At 43.8% G+C, this 19,459-nt stretch overlaps 1 protein-coding gene across 2 annotated transcripts in view; it reads left to right on the plus strand.

Annotated features, from left to right (window-relative positions):
* SHANK2 (SH3 and multiple ankyrin repeat domains 2) overlaps positions 1–19,459 on the plus strand; it is a 3,078,421-nt gene that overhangs the window by 1,050,067 nt on the left and 2,008,895 nt on the right. For both annotated transcript variants that reach the window (XM_078684305.1, XM_078684307.1), the window contains one exon: positions 16,672–16,875. In XM_078684305.1, coding sequence (XP_078540431.1) covers positions 16,672–16,875 — 204 coding nt within the window. The remainder of the gene's footprint in view (positions 1–16,671; positions 16,876–19,459) is intronic.

Consider the following 19,459-nt stretch of genomic DNA (forward strand, 5'->3'; position numbering starts at 1 on the left):
GGAGGGTGTTGTAGCAGGAGGACGAGATGGCATTGACCTGCTTTGTCATGGAGAGAGTGGAGTCGAGGATGAACCCTAGGTTGCGTGCGTGGTTGGTGGGTGTTGGTGCTGTTCCCAGTGCGGTTGGCCACCAGAAGTCGTCCCACGCCAAGGGGGTGGAGCCGAGGATGAGGACTTCTGTCTTGTCTGAGTTCAGCTTCAGACAGCTGTTCTACATCCAGTCGGCGATGGCTTTCATTCCTTTGTAGAGGTTGGTTTTGTCTGTGAGCGGGTCCTTGGTGAGGGAGAAGATCAACTGGGTGTCGTCGGTGTAGATGATATTGAGGCCGTGCAGTCAGGCGACGTGGGCGAGCGGTGGCATGTAGATGTTGAACATTGTCGGGCTCTGGAACTATACATTAGATTTTTGTCTTTGAACTGTCATTTTAAAGATGAAAAAATACAACCTATCTGTATAAAGTGGTGTCAGATTTTTATTGAGTCTGTTTTCTGTTGTATTCAGCTATTTTTGTACTTCTTAATGCTTTACACTTGTTCCTTTGATAAAGCTAAGGTTTTCCAAACAAATTCGACTGAACCTAGTACAGGAAATGAGTTTATTACACAGTGAGGTCTCTCAACCAAACCAAATAATAAACTGCTTTCCTCACAATTGGTTGTTCAATAAAGTAAGAGTCTATCACGGCGTTCCCACATACTATATGGGTAACTCTAGCTTTAGACAGTGTGGGGTAAACTATCCTATTAAAACCTGTAAACATTAAATCATTTTTAATTTCTGCAGGTAGTTGGAACAAATAACGATTGTTTGTTTCCCCTCAACCAAAGGGTTTGCAGAGTGTATAATGGCCAATGTGAATCCTAAAATATCTATAGACTTATTCTCGAAAAACATCTGGTCTACAGCCAATTTTGTAAAATATACTTTTTAGTTCTAGCAATGACTTTGTCAATATTGTAAATGCAATTATTTGAATTATATTGAGAAAACTTAACCTGATAGCTTAATTCCCTTTTTTGGTTTATCATGTGTGATGCTTACAATCCAGGGGTGGGTAAACTTTTTGCGATTTGCTTTTGTGTCATTACGCAAGCGTACAGCAAGATTATGCATAATTACACAAAATTCCATGAAATAGAAATCTTGCATTTGCACTATATTTAGCATGAAATGGCTCTTTAGTAAATAGTTGGCAGAAGGGTTAATTTAAACATATGCCGTCCCTGTTCATGTTTAGTACGTTTTTTATCGTTAATTGCATGTTTGTGGTAAATGTTTACTGCAAATGGCATGTAATTACACCGAGTGGCATAGTCCACTTTAAAAAAAACATAACACAAAATACCCCTAAAACTCAAAATGTGCCGACATAATTTAAGTTTCACCCAGGACCAGCTTGCACCATTCATGGTGCACATATTGTATTCTATACTTTAGGTGTTGCTTCTCTCTCTCTGGAACCTTAGCCTTCGGACATTGTCAATCACTTTTTGGATCAGGCGTCAGGAGTATTTTAGTCTCATTTTTCTCTTAGCTTATCTGGGTCTGGCCTTCCGTCTTCATTGGCTTGCCTGAGGGACTATTTTGCAGCTGTTAGCAAGAAGTTATAGTAGCACTGGGTAGGGACAGCCGATATTAGCATCTAAGCAAGCATTTGCAATGCAATAGGTCTCGCATTTACACAAGTTTGAGCTATTGGCATTGTAAATGACCATACCTTTTATTTATGTTCTGTTTTTAAAACATAAATAAAACGCATTGTCATTTACAATGCCTGCCAATAGCTCAAACTTGTGTAAATGCGAGACCTATTGCATTGCAAATGCTTGTTGTTCAGAGCAGGCTACTCGACTTTACTACAAACACACTACAGGTGTTGGGAGGAATGCTTGCAATAAGTCTAGCCACTGGCAATAATTCAGGGTAGCATTGAATGCATCATTCTTTTGCCCAACACGCCTTCTCAGTTTGGACCCAGCCTTATGTAAATCAGTCTTGACCCTGCGGTTCATGGGAACAGTCCAGCTCGAACTGCTAGGCCAGGAGCACAAGCAACCCAGGACCAGTTTTCCCCCAATTGGGGCTCTTCATCCAGGCGTCATATTTAGTTTCGCCGGGACGCTGTCTGAAGAAAGGCCAGCCATGCATAAGTCAGAGAGTTGGCTCTGTAGCCCTTGTTCACAGGTAAGCAGGGGGTTGATGCATAGGTACAGGCACCAATCACAATACATTAATAGGCCTAGGGGTTTGCTCTGTAGCTTGGGAAATAATTTTAGCATGTGTACAGGGCAGATGACTGGATAGGCACCCCAAACTGATCCAATTTTTCTGAAATAGAGTACCCTACGATAAGGGGATCCTGCACTGATCCGCTGAATCTGTTGTCTCGTGAGAGACACCCCCTCATTCCTTTACCAGGGTCCTCCTCGGTGGCAGCACAGCTGTGAATTTGGGGTGCAGTAGCTGCAAACAGGAGTGACCCCTACTGCTTAACTACATGTTAATTTAGTATCCTATCAGAACCTAGCTTATGAACAAACACTCCAGACAAAAATCCAGAATCACAAACACACACTGCAGACACACTCAGAGCTACCAACAAAGGTCGTTGAAAGAGCACAAGGCATTTTGCCCCGCAGTTACTGCCGAGATTCCAAACTTAGCAGACAAACGTTAACTGAAGAGCACAAAATCTGAACCCCCTCCACACGGAGCACTCCACAGGAGCAACCCGAGACACATTTAAACAATGGCGAGGGTGTGGGTCTCGATGCAACAACCCTCCCCAGGGAGCATCTCCGTAGAGGAAAGCTTTACTCTACAAACAACTGAACCCACTATGACACAGGCCGGAGGCGCTTGCGCTGAAAGCACAACCATGTCGTCCAACCTCAGAGACCCTATCGGGCAAATCCATTACTCTAGCAGTCTGCCCTAAAGTGCAAAGCACAAAAGAAAGGACCAAACTGAGCAACAACAAAAAAACACATAAAAGAGCGTGCGTCATGTCATAGCGCCTCTTATGCGGAAGAGCTGGGGGTGGAGGACTGGAAAGTAAAGAAGGACAAATGAGCTCTGATCGAATGATAATTTAGGAATATGGTGTGCATGAGACTTTAGTGTTTCCAAAGCTAAGACACCAAGCGGTTCGGTGACCCCAATAATAAAGGGCAGCATGTCATAACTTCTGGCTGCCCTATGCTGAGAGGCCTTACTCAGTTTGTCCAATCACATACAGCATTATTGCTTGCTATAGTGACATTCGCCCCTAGCCCATGGCCATCGAATTGCCCCTGAACCAATACACAGGAGAGTACCTTTACACTGGGTTTACTGGCCCCGTTGCTCCAGCGCCTGCTACTGTTCTCTTGCTGATTTGCAGTGGCGTCCAGGCTCAAGCCACCATGTTCCGGTAGCACAACTCCAGTCCGTGCTTTCCAGCTTGCTGTGCAATGCAAGTTGGAGCTGCAGAATACACTGAGGAGATAGTACCATGTCTCCCTTTCTGTGAGGGGTAAGTGGGAGGGTGGGAATAAAATACAGTACTGGTGACATGGATACACGCCATACGAACACACGTACAGTACTAGGACCCGGTCTCACTCTTGCACTCACCAACCCGGGATGCACATAGCGACCATGGAACCTGAAGGTTAGGGTCACTCCCAATGATAGGCGTCACTACGACAAACTGCGCATCACGCTTGGGCTCCTCGTCAGGGTTAGGAGGCGCTATACAAATATTACACTATCGTTCTGTGGCTTTTATGGGAATATCACTCACACACAGCACTCGCAGGTTACCTCACTATAATAATGTGACCACATTTCTAAAAGTTGGAATATGCTCCAGCGATACTCTTCACACCTTGCAGCCCTGGTCCCACCCCCTACGGCATGCAGGTAATCCCAAGAATCCACCTTTTTTGCTGCGTGCTGTAAAAGATGGGGTTCCTCTGCTCCACGGGACTATTTGCTAATTCACCTGAACAAAGGTAGGTGCTGGACCTTTTCTGCTTTTCAACACTGCCCGTACCGCGCTGAACAAGCACAAATCCCCAGTATCTGTAGCCTGGCAGTTGCACAGGTGGCGGCCAAGCTGACCTGACCCTGGTTAGGAGGTCCTCAAGGTAAATTGTCATTTATTTCTTTGTCTTAGGTATTTTTGGAGGCGTCAACGTGCTGCGTTTCTTTGGGGTACTTTACAGCACTACAAAGCCCAGGATACATGCATAATTCAGAGGCTGATTAAAGACGCAGGTGCTGTTTGTGGGGGTCAAAGGGGCTTTTATCACTGGGTCCGCTGCAGGGAGAGTCGCCGAGGGATGAGTCCCTAAGCAAACAACATTGCCCCCGGGCGCATTGCTGTGCACCAGCGACGTGAAAGTAGTTTCAGTTTAGTGAAAAAAGTCCCTACACCGAGTAATGAAAGAGACAGGATAACCCCGCAAGCAAACGATCGAGTCCGGATGGGCTGGCAAAGAAAGAGACAGGGCAGTAACAAAAAAGCCTTGTTTTCAATCAGAGTCCAGCGTTTAGCATTAATGAGGACACCAGCCAATGGGATTAATGGGCGGGGCTTCAAGTCCCCTTTCGAAATCTTCTCGACTAAAGTAAGCCTCGCAGAGCAAGGAGCGCATGCGCGCACCAGCGCTAGGCGAGACCTAAATATGAATACAATAGAAAAACAGTTGCTTTGTTTTGTTTAGCATCCATTTTCAGCTGCTTTTGTTTAAGCTTAAATACTATATGTTTGACATTAGTACGGAATGCGTACACCAGAGCCCTATGCCATGCAAACATCATAATATTTTGCTTTACCACTGCTTGTTTGATATCGCGATTGGATATTGAAAACACAGGTAACTATGTACATTTATGTTTTTTATGAAGTGAAAATCAACATAAACTCGTGATTTAAATGCTCATGGACTATTTATTAGGTGTCACTATGTAACTTGGAGCATAGTGCCCCACGCTTGGTGAAAATAACACATGGGACACACATTGAAGGCACACAAAGTGGCTGGTTGTATAGGGATGCAGCACAAATACTGCATGTCTTGGTTTACATGTGCCAGCACATTAACCACTTAACAGCTTAGGGTTATCCTATCCATACCCAGAGCTAAGCCATTTATTCGAAATTTAGGACAGTTTGTTTTAGGCCTCCAACTTTTTTCTACAAAAGATTTCCAGGTAAAGTTTGTGTTCTTTTCCCACATATAGGAATTGTAAAGGTTTGTGGTTTCTCCTGGAAGTTACCAGTGCACCAGCCGAAATGTGACGATAAGGTAGTTTTCTTGAAAATATGGGGAAAGAGTTTTTTGCAAGAAAGTGTGTGAGGTTTTTTTTTTAAACAAACGGGCAAAATTGCAAAAAAACATTCATTTATTTCGCAATTGTTTAAACTGTGGTGGCTATTTCTTGTTTTTCTGAGCCTTCCTACTTGAAGTAGGAGAAAGAGTTGTGAAACCAGAGTAGGCCCCAGCAGGTTACAGATTCTGAAAACTAACAAAATTCTATGCAAATGACCACGTCAACTGGTCCTTTGTGTTGATCGCTCCAGGTTTTCCAAACAAACTATTGAAATTAAAATAGTGAAATAATGAGTAAAAGAGTGGCAAGCTTTTCAATTGCAATTTTTTACACTGAAATCCCGTCTTAAATTAATTTACGAATATGTCTGTCAGACTCTTCGCAGACATATTTACATATTGTGTTTCGTTACCCAGAACAATCAACGGAGCTGCAGCTTACAATTACTTTTCATTGTGTACTGCCCATAATAACCTCCAAATGAAGAATTCCAATGAGTAAACCATGGGTAAGCTATAAAGACATACATTTTCTGGCTGTGCTGAAGTATCTGAATTTAATAACTTTGAATATTCGTACCACTCTGAATTTTATTCTTCAAGTGTTAGTTTTTCCAGAATTTGTTTATGCACCTCTATACAATTGGAAGTTAATAATATAAAGAAAATCAATAGCTAACAACATATATCCTACCATTCCGCATTTCCACACTACTAGCAATACAAACAGTATCTCACATGTATTGGTGGACCTATTATATGGAACAGGTACGTGCTAAAATTAGGACAAAGGGGCAGATGTATCAACATCGAGATTTGCGAATCTCAAATAGCGATTTTTTAGAAATAGCTATTTGAGATTTGCAAATTGGTATGGTATGTATGTAGAAAATCGCATTTTTTGCAATTACAAAAAATTCCTTAATTGCGATTAGCAAATTGCGAATCTCAATTAAGGAATAATTTCCCATTCATTTCTATGGGCCAGGAGGCCCATAGGAATGAATGTGAAGTTATTCTCAATTTGAGAATCGCAAATTGAGAATAGTTTCAAGGGTGTCAAAAGGACACCCTGATGCACCCATGAAATTCACATGTGTGGGCATATGGCGCACATACATGTCCTAAGGGCATGTATGTGCGCCACATAGCACCTTAACAAATGCAAAAAAAGTGATTTTGTGAAAGAAATTACCACCAACTTCAAGTTGGTGGTAATTTGCGATTTCTTAATGAGAAATCGCACAACTTGGGTGCTTCATACATTGTATTTAAGGAATCGCAAAATTTGCGACTCCTTAAATGCAATCGCAAAATAAGGAATCGCAAATTTGTGATTCCTTATTTTGCACTCAAATTTGCTACATACATACCATTTAGCGAAAATGAGTTGGCAATTGCCGAAATTCTGCGAATTTCGGCGTTTGCGAACCCATTTGAGCTTCATACATATGGCCCCTACTGATGCAAGGAAAGAATTCCTTTGTGGTGGTGTTTGTCATATATAGGTCCAGGGGCTGCCTACACCCGTATCAATCCCAGACATTTCGGAATACCAGGATATCTAGGACGGTGTGGCTTATGTAGACTCCACTACTTTTTCTTACCTAGAATGCCCTGTGAGAGAAAGTTCCATAATCTGTGAAGAACAGCAACATTCCTGCACTTAGTATTGCTGCAGTTCTCTTTCTAAAAGCAGGGCTCCACTTTTGTGGATAGGCCTACTGGCTGACAAAATGCTTTGTGTAAAGAATAAGATTTTTTTGCTTTCAATCATTATCATCCCTGAGATGTGGTTCACTGCAGCATTTGGACCTGGATTTGACAGGCAACCATGGTAACCTAATTACCCCAGGCATCTTTGCAAACTAAAAACTCTAAGAGAGTGCAGGGTGTTGTGGCTTGCACAGTTCTCACTACATTTTATTACCAAAGATGATGGTGAAAATTGCAGAATTTTAAAGTATTTAGGTGAGAGTAGTGGAATCATTGGAGAAGACAACAAAGTCCTGCCACCCAGCATACCCACACTTCTCTAAAAAATTTAAGTACCCCAAAATGCTCTGAAAATGTGATGACTATGTCTATAAACCCATTTTTTCCCTCAGTTTCCCTGTGGGATGGTTGTCTTTTTTGACCCAGGGTAGACTGGTACCAAGGAAAAATTACCAACCCTACACATTTCTAAAAACTAGTGATCCCTGGGAATCAGGGTTGAGTGGCCTGCAGGGATCACAGCAAATTGCTGTTACACAGAGTACCCTGTAAATGCCAAAGTAATAGTGAAAAACGTCAATTTTTCCATAGTAACTTCTGTTACAGAAAATTCTAGAATTTGCCGCCAACATCAAAAGTTCTACCATCCTCTATTCCCACCGACTGAAAAAAACGATACCCCACATTTACAGTTTGGCCTAACATACTAAAACAAGACCTGTTCTAAATGCGGCATGTGTGAAGTGAATATAGTGTCGTTGAAGTCTTCATATAATTTAAGTATAGGGGCCATATGTATCTAGCACAAATGCGTTCGCAAACGCCGAAATACGCAGAATTTCGGCGTTTGCGAACGCATTAGTGCAAAATGGTATTCATCAAAGAAATCTGCGTGCAAAATAAGGAATCCCAAAATTTGCAATTCCTTATTTTGCGATTGCATTTAAGGAATCGCGAATTTGGGTTTCCTTAAATGCCACGTAAGAAGCACCAAATAAGTGCAATTTGGCCTTAAGGAATCGAAAATTACCACCAACTTCAAGTTGGTGGTAATTTGCGATTTTTTGAAAAATTCACTTTTTTGCATTTTTCAAAGTGCAATATGAAGCACATACATACCCTTAGGGCATGTATGTGCGCCACATGTGCACCCATGCTTATTTCAGGGGTGCAACAGGGTGTCCTTTTGACACCCCTGCACCCAGGAAATAACATTCCCAATTTGCGATTCGCTAATTGCTAATTGCAAATTGAGAATGTCTTCCCATTCATTCCTATGGGCCTCTAGGCCCATAGGAATGAATGGGGAGCTATTCCTTAATTGCGATTCGCATAAGGAATATGTAGGATTCGCAAAATCTATTGCAAATCCTACATACATAGCATTTTGCGATTCTCAAATAGCGATTCGCATAAAATCGCTATTTGAGAATCGCAAAATGACTTTTTGATACATGTGGCCCTTAGTCATTTAAGTTCCTAGTGAGATTGGCCCATCCACACATGTGGGGTATTGTCTTTCTTAAGAGACTTGATAATGGAGAATGGTAATATTTTTTGTCATTGTATGGGAGTGCCCACTATTACTGTCACATAACTGAGGGAACATTTAATTTTTTACTCTTTCAATTTCACACCCTGAGGGACTAGAAAGACTGGTCTTTGGCGTGGGGAATTGGTTTATGAACCCATGGCCAAGATAGTCCAGATCTATAAACATTTTTATTTGTTTATTTCCCTTGATGATCTAGTGGGGTTTCCGCCTCCCTGAATGAGCAGGTTGGGAATTTGCACTCTCTCTGCCAAACCCAGGGGAGCAGAAAGCCCGCTAAACTAGCAGGGAAAACTAAGAAAAAAAGGATGGATTAGCTGCTTGCCTGTCCTGGCATTGGACTGCACTCCAAACCCCTGGGCACCAGAAAGGGTTGCACTTGCTGAGATAATGGCTGTGGCTCTACTGGTGGCAGCTGTTGTTGCTGCTGGATCCCTTGCTGTGGTTTCTGCTGTGGTCAATACTGTGAATCATGCTGTTGTAACAGATGGTGATGTTGCCATTCTGCATGCTGGGTATCCAACTGTGGTCATAGCTGTTGTCCTTCCCTTGCAGGCAGCTGTTTCTGGTATTGCTGTTGGTTTTATTTTTACCAATGTCACAGCTGTGGTACCCACTGTTTCTTCTGTTATGACTGCTGTTGTTGCTGATTTGGAACTTGCTCTGATGGCTCCTATGGTAGCTCTTCAAATCACTGAAGCAGTTATGACTGCGGTTTATGCTGTGGTCATTTTCAGATTTGTGCTGTTGTGATCTCTACTGTGCTGGCTGCTGTTGCTCCTACTGTGGTCTCTGCTGCAGCCATGTTTTTCTTGCTCCTACTTGCCATGCCCAAAGGAACTGCTAAGCAATTATATTTAGTACCATACATTTTTGTAACTGTCCTAAGGTTGTTTTCCTTTCTCATGACCTCGTACATTTGCAGCTGTGTACTCCTTTTTCTCATGTGATTTTTATTGAAGTTATTTTGCAAAACTCTATAACCTTGTTCCTTGCATTTGCTTATTGAGATAATTCCAGTAGTTTGATGTGGGACCCCCTAATCAACTAAATATAAAATTCACAAACACTTAGGTTGTTTTTTATAAATTAACCATTTCAGACTTTGATTTGCCTGTGCCCAGAAATTCTTTAACAAGTTGTAACTTTAATGGGGGCAGCAATGTTTGATACTGTATTACCAGCTGATGTTTTGTTGATGTCATGGCAACTGATGTGGTGGGAGTTGTGGTCATTGATATGGTTATTTCAGTGATTGCTCCTGTTATCCCAGCTGTAATGACAACTTAGTTTGCTGCAGTTGTCCATGTCAAGGAAGTAGTGATGGTCCATGCCACGGTGGCCACTGGAGTCACAGCTCAGGTCCCTGCCATCACTGCCGGACTGGTTACAGTTGTGGTTCCTCCTGTGCTCTATAAATAACCAAAGAGGGGAAGGATAGGACATCTTTAATGTGGTCCAGCATCCATCCTCCACGGAGAGCAGTTAATAAGTAAACATACTTCTGCAGTTCATACATAAGTGGCTGTCCCGCTGAGCCACTGTATTCAAAATGGTGGAGTCATTCTCACCAATTGGTCATGGAAGGTCCTATTCTTGGGATGCAATTGTCCTCATCCACCTAGGTGGCATGCTTCACCATCCAGCTTGCTCCTCGCTGGATGGGCACTGCAAAATCTATCGGGACTACAAAGGTGCGGCTCTTTAGCAAAGATCCTTTTACTCAATCCTGTCCTGGAGTTTGCCATGGCACAGGGGAATACCCTTTGTTGTGAGATGAAGGGGTAGGGGTAGACTAGTGGACTGAGAAGTGGTTAAAATTGGCTACAGCACTCCCTAGTGTTAGTTTATATGAGAGTTGTAATCTTTTTTGCTTCATAGCTGTTGTAGGAATAATGTATTTATTTTGTATGATGCATATCAAATCTACATGTAGTTGTGATTTCTAAATGTCCTTTAATTGTAATAATTCTACATTTCCTATTTAAAGATGGAGGAACACAGTTCAGGTAGGAGAGTTTATTGAATTTGAAAGTCAGTTTTTAAAATGTCCAAGAAACTATGGGCATGTTTGTGAGTTTGATGGACGGTACTCCTTCTGTCAGGGTAGCGGACGGCATTACTTCCACCGTCCCGGCATACTACCATCTGTCGAATTTAGAGGTGGCTACTGGCCCATAGGTCATCTCTGTACTTTAAAAAGAACCGTCGCAGTAGCTCTTTTGACGTACAAAAGATATGGTGGACAGCGGCCTTTCATTTTGAAGGCCTTTCACCAAACTTTTAGAACTTTGTTGTTTAACTGATCACGGCTCTGTGTATTCTTTATTCAGCATTCATCTGTCTTTTCTTCTTCAGTCTGTCCCTGGCGCCGGGAACCCATTACGGGTAGCTGCGCGCAATATAAATTTAATAAATAATAATAATAATAATAATAATAATGTTTATGTTTTTCAGAAACAAACTCCCATCTGGAAATAGAAAACGAATAACTCCTGCGTTCTGACAGTTCGCTCGTAGGGTGTAGTGGTCATTTTTATTTTTTCCTTTAATGGACAGGAAAAAAAACCATTACAAATCCATCCTAAATTGAGAAGGTAGCGTAATGTTCTTCCTTCCACAGCCCCTACCCCATCGGGCCATCAAAGCAAGTTTTCCATCGACAGAGACAACAGTGGTTCGATTGATGGAAAAGTTATTGTCCGCTACTCTCTCTAAATAAGGCAGGTGGAGCTTTGGTGGGCAGGTACTCCCTGACCGTCCAGCTCTAAATAAGGCTCTAAATAAGGCCCTATTTCACTTTTCATCTTGCAACTATTTTCCACAATTATTTCAGTCGACCCCACATATCCCATGCTAATTCTCTGGAAAAATAATCAGTGAACTTAGCCAGTGCTGTTTTATAATCACACTGAGTGCGATTCTCAACTATTAAAAAAAAAAAAAATGTAAACATAGTAGCGTACTACAAAGATCAGAACCCACAGAATCAAGTTCTGCAAGGGTCTGTGTCTGAGAAGGAACTTAGGGGCATATTAGCAAGAACCTCGTTAAAATTATCGCCGTTTTAGCGGCAGGAAACTGCTGCTAAAACGGCGATAATGGGCTTACTAATATGTGTTATAGAATTCCAATAGAAGCCCAGGTTAGTTGTGCAGGTATAAGATTCAACCTGTGATTTGAGGCAGTAGGGACTTAGGGACTCTTTAAGGGCCACTGCACATTGCCACTGCTCCAGTTGCCACACCCAGGGCCCCCCGCTCTACTTAGAGTAAGGGGAACCACTGGGTTTACTTTGACAGAGCCTCAAGTGGCTCTGTGGCTTCAACCCTTGACATGTCACCCCTTCCATCACTGGTCCACTAGAGGCCTGGGGCAGGGTGACCATCAATCATTTCCCCTCTGTGGGGAGACATGTTTACAAAATAGATGTGAATGGGGAAGTGCACAGTAGGGCCCATGTGCAGATACCTCCCTGAATGTCAGCCATTGCTTTTTTGCTCTATGAAACCAAACTCCTACTGTTGTAGTTTGCTTTCAGAAACAGACAATTTTGCAAAGCCGGCTCAATAAACAGGGTGCCTGCAAGGAAAGATTCAGTGCATCCAAGGTTCAGTGCATCCATTGGAGCAATAGTGACGTTATTGAGTCTCAAAGATTCCTGCCTGACTTGCCATTGACTCATACAGCTGTCCCTCCTCTGCCAAGGGAGAAGAGTCTGCATGAACCCAAGTGTATGTAAATGTATGCCCACAGACGTAGCTATACATTTATGTTGGGAGTAAATATGGAAGTGGCAATGTAGTTTACGGATGCTAAAACGGCGATAATTTTTACGAGGTTCTTGCTAATATGCCCCCTAAGTACCGTGGAATCGCTGACGCTATCACTTATTTCACTAAACGTCACTAATTTAGGTTTAGGGCCATAAATATGGCTGCTCTCACACTTGAGTCGAAAAAAAAAAGGTGATGGACAGAATGCAGAACAATGTCATACATTCACCCCAGTACAAAGATCTGGGCCTAAATCCATTGTGTTTTTGCTCACCGTGCCATTCCAGTTTGAACCCAGCCATATGCAAATCAGTCTTGACCCTTTCAGCCCTCATCAGCCTGGATAGCTTGATTCCAGTGGCATGGAGAGCACGGGACTTAGTCTGTGCATACCCGCCCCACTTGGAGTGACAAATGCAAAAAAAACAGGTGATGGACAGATTGCTGAACAATGTCATACATTCACCCCAGTACAGAGATCTGGGCCTAAATCCATCGTTTTTTTGCTCACCATGCCATTCCAGTTTGAACCCAGCCATATGCAAATCAGTCTTGACCCTGTGCCCCATGGGAACAGTCCAGCTCAAACTGCCAAGCCAAGTCCTCCCTGGACCGGAAACAAGCATCCAAGGACCGTTTTCGGGCTTTCAGCCCTCATCAGTCTAGATAGCTTGATTCCAGTGGCATGGAGAGCAAGGGACTCACGTCTGAGCATACCCGCCCCACTTGGGGTGACAAATGCAAAAACAACAGGTGATGGACAGATTGCAGAACAATATCATACATTCACCCCAGTACAGAGATCTGGGCCTAAATCCATCGTTTTTTTGCTCACCATGCCATTCCAGTTTGAACCCAGCCATATGCAAATCAGTCTTGACCGTGTGCCCCATGGGAACAGTCCAGCTCAAACTGCCAAGCCAAGTCCTCCCTGGACCGGAAACAAGCATCCAAGGACCGTTTTTGAGATTTCAGCCCTCATCAGCCTGGATAGCTTGATTCCAGTGGCATGGAGAGCACGGGACTCACGTCTGAGCATACCCGTCCCACTTAGGGTGACAAATGCAAAACAACAGGTGATGGACAGATTGCAGAACATTCCCCCCAGTACAGAGATCTGGGCCTAAATCCATTGTTTTTTTACTCACCATGCCATTCCAGTTTGAACCCTGCCATATGCAAATCAGTCTTTACCCTGGGCACCATGGAAACAGTCCAGCCCGAACTGTCAAGCCAGGTCCTCCCTGGACTGGAAACAAGCATCCATGGACCGGTTTCGGGCTTTCAGCCCTCATCAGCCTGGATAGCTTGATTCCAGTGGCATGGAGAGCACGGGACTCACGTCTGAGCATACCCGTCCCACTCGGGGTGACAAATGCAAAAACAACAGGTGATGGACAGATTGTAGAACAATGTCATACATTCACCCGAGAAATCCATCGTTTTTTTGCTCATCATGCCATTCCAGTTTGAACCCTGCCATATGCAAATCAGTCTTGACCCTGTGCCCCATGGGAACAGTCCGGCCCGAAATGCCAAGCCAGGTCCTCCCTGGACTGGAAACAAGCATCCAAGGACCGGTTTCGGGCTTTCAGCCCTCATCAGCCTGGATAGCTTGATTCCAGTGGCATGGAGAGCATGGGACTCACGTCTGAGCATACCTGTCCCACTCGGGGTGACAAATGCAAAAACAACAGGTGATGGACAGATTGCAGAACAATGTTATACATTCACCCCAGTACAGAGATCTGGGCCTAAATCCATTGTTCTTTTGCTCACCATGCCATTCCAGTTTGAACCCTGCCATATGCAAATCAGTCTTGACCCTGGGCACCATGGAAATAGTCCAGCCCGAACTGTCAAGCCAGGTCCTCCCTGGACTGGAAACTAGCATCCATGGACCGGTTTCGGGCTTTCAGCCCTCATCAGCCTGGATAGCTTGATTCCAGTGGCATGGAGAGCACGGGACTCACGTCTGAGCATACCCGTCCCACTCGGGGTGACAAATGCAAAAACAACAGGTGATGGACAGATTGTAGAACAATGTCATACATTCACCCGAGAAATCCATCGTTTTTTTGCTCATCATGCCATTCCAGTTTGAACCCTGACATATGCAAATCAGTCTTGACCCTGTGCCCCATGGGAACAGTCCGGCCCGAAATGCCAAGCCAGGTCCTCCCTGGACTGGAAACAAGCATCCAAGGACCGGTTTCGGGCTTTCAGCCCTCATCAGCCTGGATAGCTTGATTCCAGTGGCATGGAGAGCATGGGACTCACGTCTGAGCATACCTGTCCCACTCGGGGTGACAAATGCAAAAACAACAGGTGATGGACAGAATGCAGAACATTGTCACACATTCACCCCAGTACAGAGATCTGGGCCTAAATCCATCGTTTTTTTGCTCACCATGCCATTTCAGTTTGAACCCCACCATATGCAAATCATGACACATAGCAAGTCCAAAGCGAACACCCACAGTGCAGGGGAAGAGGCCAGAACCCAGGATGTGGGCATTATTTACGGACTTTTGACAGATGTGTATTATTTTATTCAGATGATGCCCGTTTCCCTATTCCTTTAAAATGGTTGCAGAGGTCTTTATCGACACCCAGCAGAACTACATATAGACCATTACCGACAAATATACACCCATAAGTATGCTGGTAGCAAAATTATTGTCTATTTCTGAATTTGTCGATGTTCACTATGCTTCATTGTCTTGCGTTGGATCTCTGATCAGGAGACCACTTTATACGGCCGCTCCAGGGTTTATCATTAATATTGGGGCCATAATTGAAGCATCACCACTATTGTTCCTTAACTCCGGCGCCACAGCTACACTATTAGACTTAATAAGGAAGGTACCTCACATACAATCGGTGCCCTTCAGAGCACCTTTTTAATTACAGTATAGCCTTAGTCCGGAATCTCTTGGCTATATATCATGGTCCATATCCTAGAACTGTGCTCGCCAAGCCTTGGTATTCATTTAATTAAATAGACCACGCTCGGTAACACAATCATCTCCCAGCTCTATCTTACACGCCTGATGAGACCCTAGCGGATGCTAATAGGGTCAAAACTTGTCGATAAAAACAAAGAGACAGATCACAGTTTTGTACACGGAACACATTGTGTATTTATCCTCTGAGTCTTACTATGTGTCATAGTACTGGCTGTATCCTAAGAGAAACCAATATACGGTCTATACTCACATAGTTGGTCACTTTGTTCTTTTTCTAGGATTTCTTTTCTCCACTTGGAAATCTTTTCACCACTCACTTCATTGCAAATGCTATAATTGTTATAATGTGTGGCTTGAAATAAACTTCGATTTAGGTTAATCGAATTGGATGGGATACTGGTTGTTTGTCACTTGAATTTGAAAAAAGATGAAGTCTTTACAGAAGAATTATCTGCTTCATCTTAAATTATTTTATGTAGATTAAGTCTGCACAGAAGTCTGTGTATTTAAATTGTGTTTATACATATGTTCTATATAAACACTTTCAGTTGCTACTTTGATACCCAGTTTCATATGAACATATTGGGTTGCTCTTGGTCTGTACAACTAACCTGAAAACCACACTTTGTAGGATCTAAACCTGGCTATTTAGGGCAGCACCACAGACTATTCACTTCTTGTAATATGGCACATATGTTTCACTTTTCATTTCTGCTAGGTGGTGCAACCCCAACTGGTGACTAATAGACTGACCTGCCCACTTTACTACAGACTTGCCCAGAGATACATTACTTTAGATTATACTCTAGTGCTCATCTTGTCAGCTGTGCTGAAAAAATAGTGCTGCCCCTTCTGTAGTATTTTTACCATAAAATGCCCTCATAAAGGGGGGAAATATTAGGTGTTCAAATACCGAAGTCAAAACAACTTTAGTGCTGCGTGAAGAGTTGACATCTACACCTGGCTACACACTCGATGGTCATTTATTGAGAGTAAGGTATTGCCCAGGCAATCGCCACCTTTTAAAGTTGGTAATAACTTCTGTGCAAAACCAGAAGACACTATTCATGCTCAGCTCCTAAAAGATAAAATACTAAAATGGTGGAAATTGTGTTTGCATCCATTTTATTCTCTACTCTTTGTATAATTAACCACATTGGTGTCTACATGTGAAGTTCTCACAGGTCTACACTAACCTATAAGTATGAATGAAGATTTTGCACCATGCTCTTTAGATCCTAAGTGTCAATAAATTACTATGGATTTTGCAAATAAATCAGTTCAAGAATGTCAAGCTTAAAAACTCATTGGTAAGAATATGTACCTTACTGTTTTGCAGAAATGCATCCGTTTCAACCCAGAGGCTACTGTGTGGGTCGCAAAACAGCGGATACTGTGCACGCTGACGCAAGGTCTAAAAGACGTTCTAAATTATGGCTTGTTCCAGCCAGCCAGCAATGGTCGCGACGGCAAGTTTTTGGACGAGGAGCGACTTCTGAAGGAATACCCCCAGCAGATGAGCAAAGGGGTACCTTGCCTGGAGGTAGGTCTGTAGTGATGAGACTGGTTTCTGATGATGTGATGTTTATCAGTGTATTGCAGAATTCCTCACCACAGCAACTGGTAACATTCTATCTATAAAGGTACTTATAATATTCACATAAACATGGACAGAATGACACTGGGATCATTAATTGGCTGAATTGATGTGTCTGCTTCAGGAGACAACAAGGCACATCTGTTCCTCCATCTGTAAGAGCAAAGCACCCTGGGACTTCTTTCCAAGAATGACAAACTGTGCTCATCAGACGTCAAAACAGAGAACATATGGAGAAATATCGGCAGAGATCACGAAATATTGTGTTTCAGTGTGATCTTTTTCTGAGCTTGTCTATTAGGTCCGCTCGGGTTGCAGGGTTTCTCTGTGTGCAGCTGTTAGTTGCAATAAATCAGTCAAACATGCTTGATCCTGTACCGCTCCACGCCCCCATAGCCTTACTCTCACAGCCTAAGTCCCTCGAGGGTTTCCTCGCCTCTGAAGCTTGGTTGAGAGCTCTCATCAGGACGTGAGCCCAAGGCAAAACAATAGTTGGGCTGCGCCTGAGCGCGTCCCAGCCAGTAAATGAAGAGGATGAGAGTAAAGCGATGCGCGAGACATCCAGTGCGGAGTGACAGGCAGAGGAGGGCGGGGCGGGGGAGCGCGCGCCTCTCCATTCTGAGACTCATTAGCGCTCAATGCGATGATACCTCCTGGCCAAGTAAACAAACACAGCTCTGTATTGTCGTATAGAACAACCCCTCCCTGATGTGCTTATTTAAATCTGTTGCCTCTGTGGCTGCCAAGAGAGAACGTTTACTCTCACAAATCGCCCAGGCACATGGCAGTAGAAGGGCCTGTGTTTACCAGAAGGAATTATTTTTAGGATGCGCGCCGAGCCTTCTGTTACCTTCTGTTCCTGCAGAGGAAGGCCGCGCGAGGATCTGGGTGTACTAGTTTGTTTTTGAAGTTAACAAGGTGTTTGCCTTTTGTACATATTGCTTTTACTCTGTTTTTAGACAAGCAAAGGCATTGTTTACATAAATACTCTAGTATACTGTGCATACATGGAAATGGTTGGTTAGTCAAGGAGAACGGAAGCCCATGCATTAAATGCATGATATACATTATGCCCCTTGCATAGTGCCAATATCGGCCACACTTTTCAGTTCTTATTCAGCAACATACCTAAATAAACCACAAGACACCTTCTCATTTTTCGTACAGCAAAATGCATAAATAAACCACACGACACCTTTTTAGTGGAGAAAATTGCTGCAGGTTTATTTACATAACAAATATGTCAACGTGGTGGGTTATCTCATCTTATCCAAGGGTAGGCCAGCTTCTATGCTGCCTGCCTGCCTGATGAGCCAAATTACACCGTGGCCATCGCCAATCAGTGGTTACCAATTTTGGGAGGGGCTACCCCTTCCATCTGTGGAATGCCAGTCCACGCACGAGCTCACGCCCCCCAAAAGGGGGGCGGAGCATTCCAGGCAGCCCCCGGTTGCTCCGGCCCACAACCGCCCGTAGGACTAACAGGGCACCGTTACTCTTCCAGGGGACAATGCTAAGACATCCGTGTGTATCCTTGGCTTAGTACCCTTATTGTGCTGCTATATGTACTACCCTTCTGTACCTTGCAGACTCTAGATCGCCATGTAGCTCCTCCACAGCTCTGGGGGTGGCCACCGTCACAACCAGGGCCCCCCACCAAGGTAAATATCTTTACCTATATCCTGTTAATTCCTGGACCTCTCCCAGGTCCAGCAAAAACAAGTCCAAGCCCATATTGGCCCGGAGGCCAGCATGCCCCTCCTGGAAAGGTTCCCTAATCCTTTTTTTAACTCCCTGTGGACTTTAGCCTGATAAAACCAAAGCCCCTCTGTTTAGGGATGGATGCATAACTTACACCCGGGGGAATTCAATTCTGGTAGCTGGACCCTCCTACCCTGGAAAGTCAAATCCATGCCTCCTAACTGTCAGACCCCAGTGGTGAGAAGAGAGACACATCCCCCTGTGATTGGGCTGCTACTTCTACAGAAGCTGTTCCAGTGCCTGCACAATTACAACACCCTTCCCAGGGTGCTTATGGCCGGCTGGCCCCTTAAATGCCTTGGGATTCCCTTCTCCCCACCTGTTAGCATATCCTGTTGAGTCTGCAACTCAGAGGGGTTCCCAGTATCCGTGTTACCCGCCTCGCTCAGCCCTTTATGTATATGCGCCCAGGATGACCTAAAACTATTAGTTTGGTGTTGGTTCAATTTTAACATTGCCTGGGTGATGAGCAATACCTATAACAAGCTACTCCTGACAAGAAGTGCCAATGCGGGTGGAAATAAGAGTTATCAAGCCCGCCTTACTTCCTCTCACCCAGTTATCTGTTTATAGCACTTGTCGGAGTATGTCCATCGCATTCAGCCAGTCACCACCCTAGGTGACGCCTTGTCCTCCCAAACTTCTGCTAGTATACCAGGGAGCAGACAGGACAGTGTGAACCAGAGGGGAACCATAAGTGTAAATACCTGCCCTTTTTTAAATACTGGGAATGCAAGTTGTTAGACCTGGCACCATTGGTGTGGATCTC

The sequence above is a fragment of the Lissotriton helveticus genome, chromosome 3_2, assembly GCF_964261635.1.
Source record: "Lissotriton helveticus chromosome 3_2, aLisHel1.1, whole genome shotgun sequence".
Taxonomy (NCBI): Eukaryota; Metazoa; Chordata; class Amphibia; order Caudata; family Salamandridae; genus Lissotriton; species Lissotriton helveticus.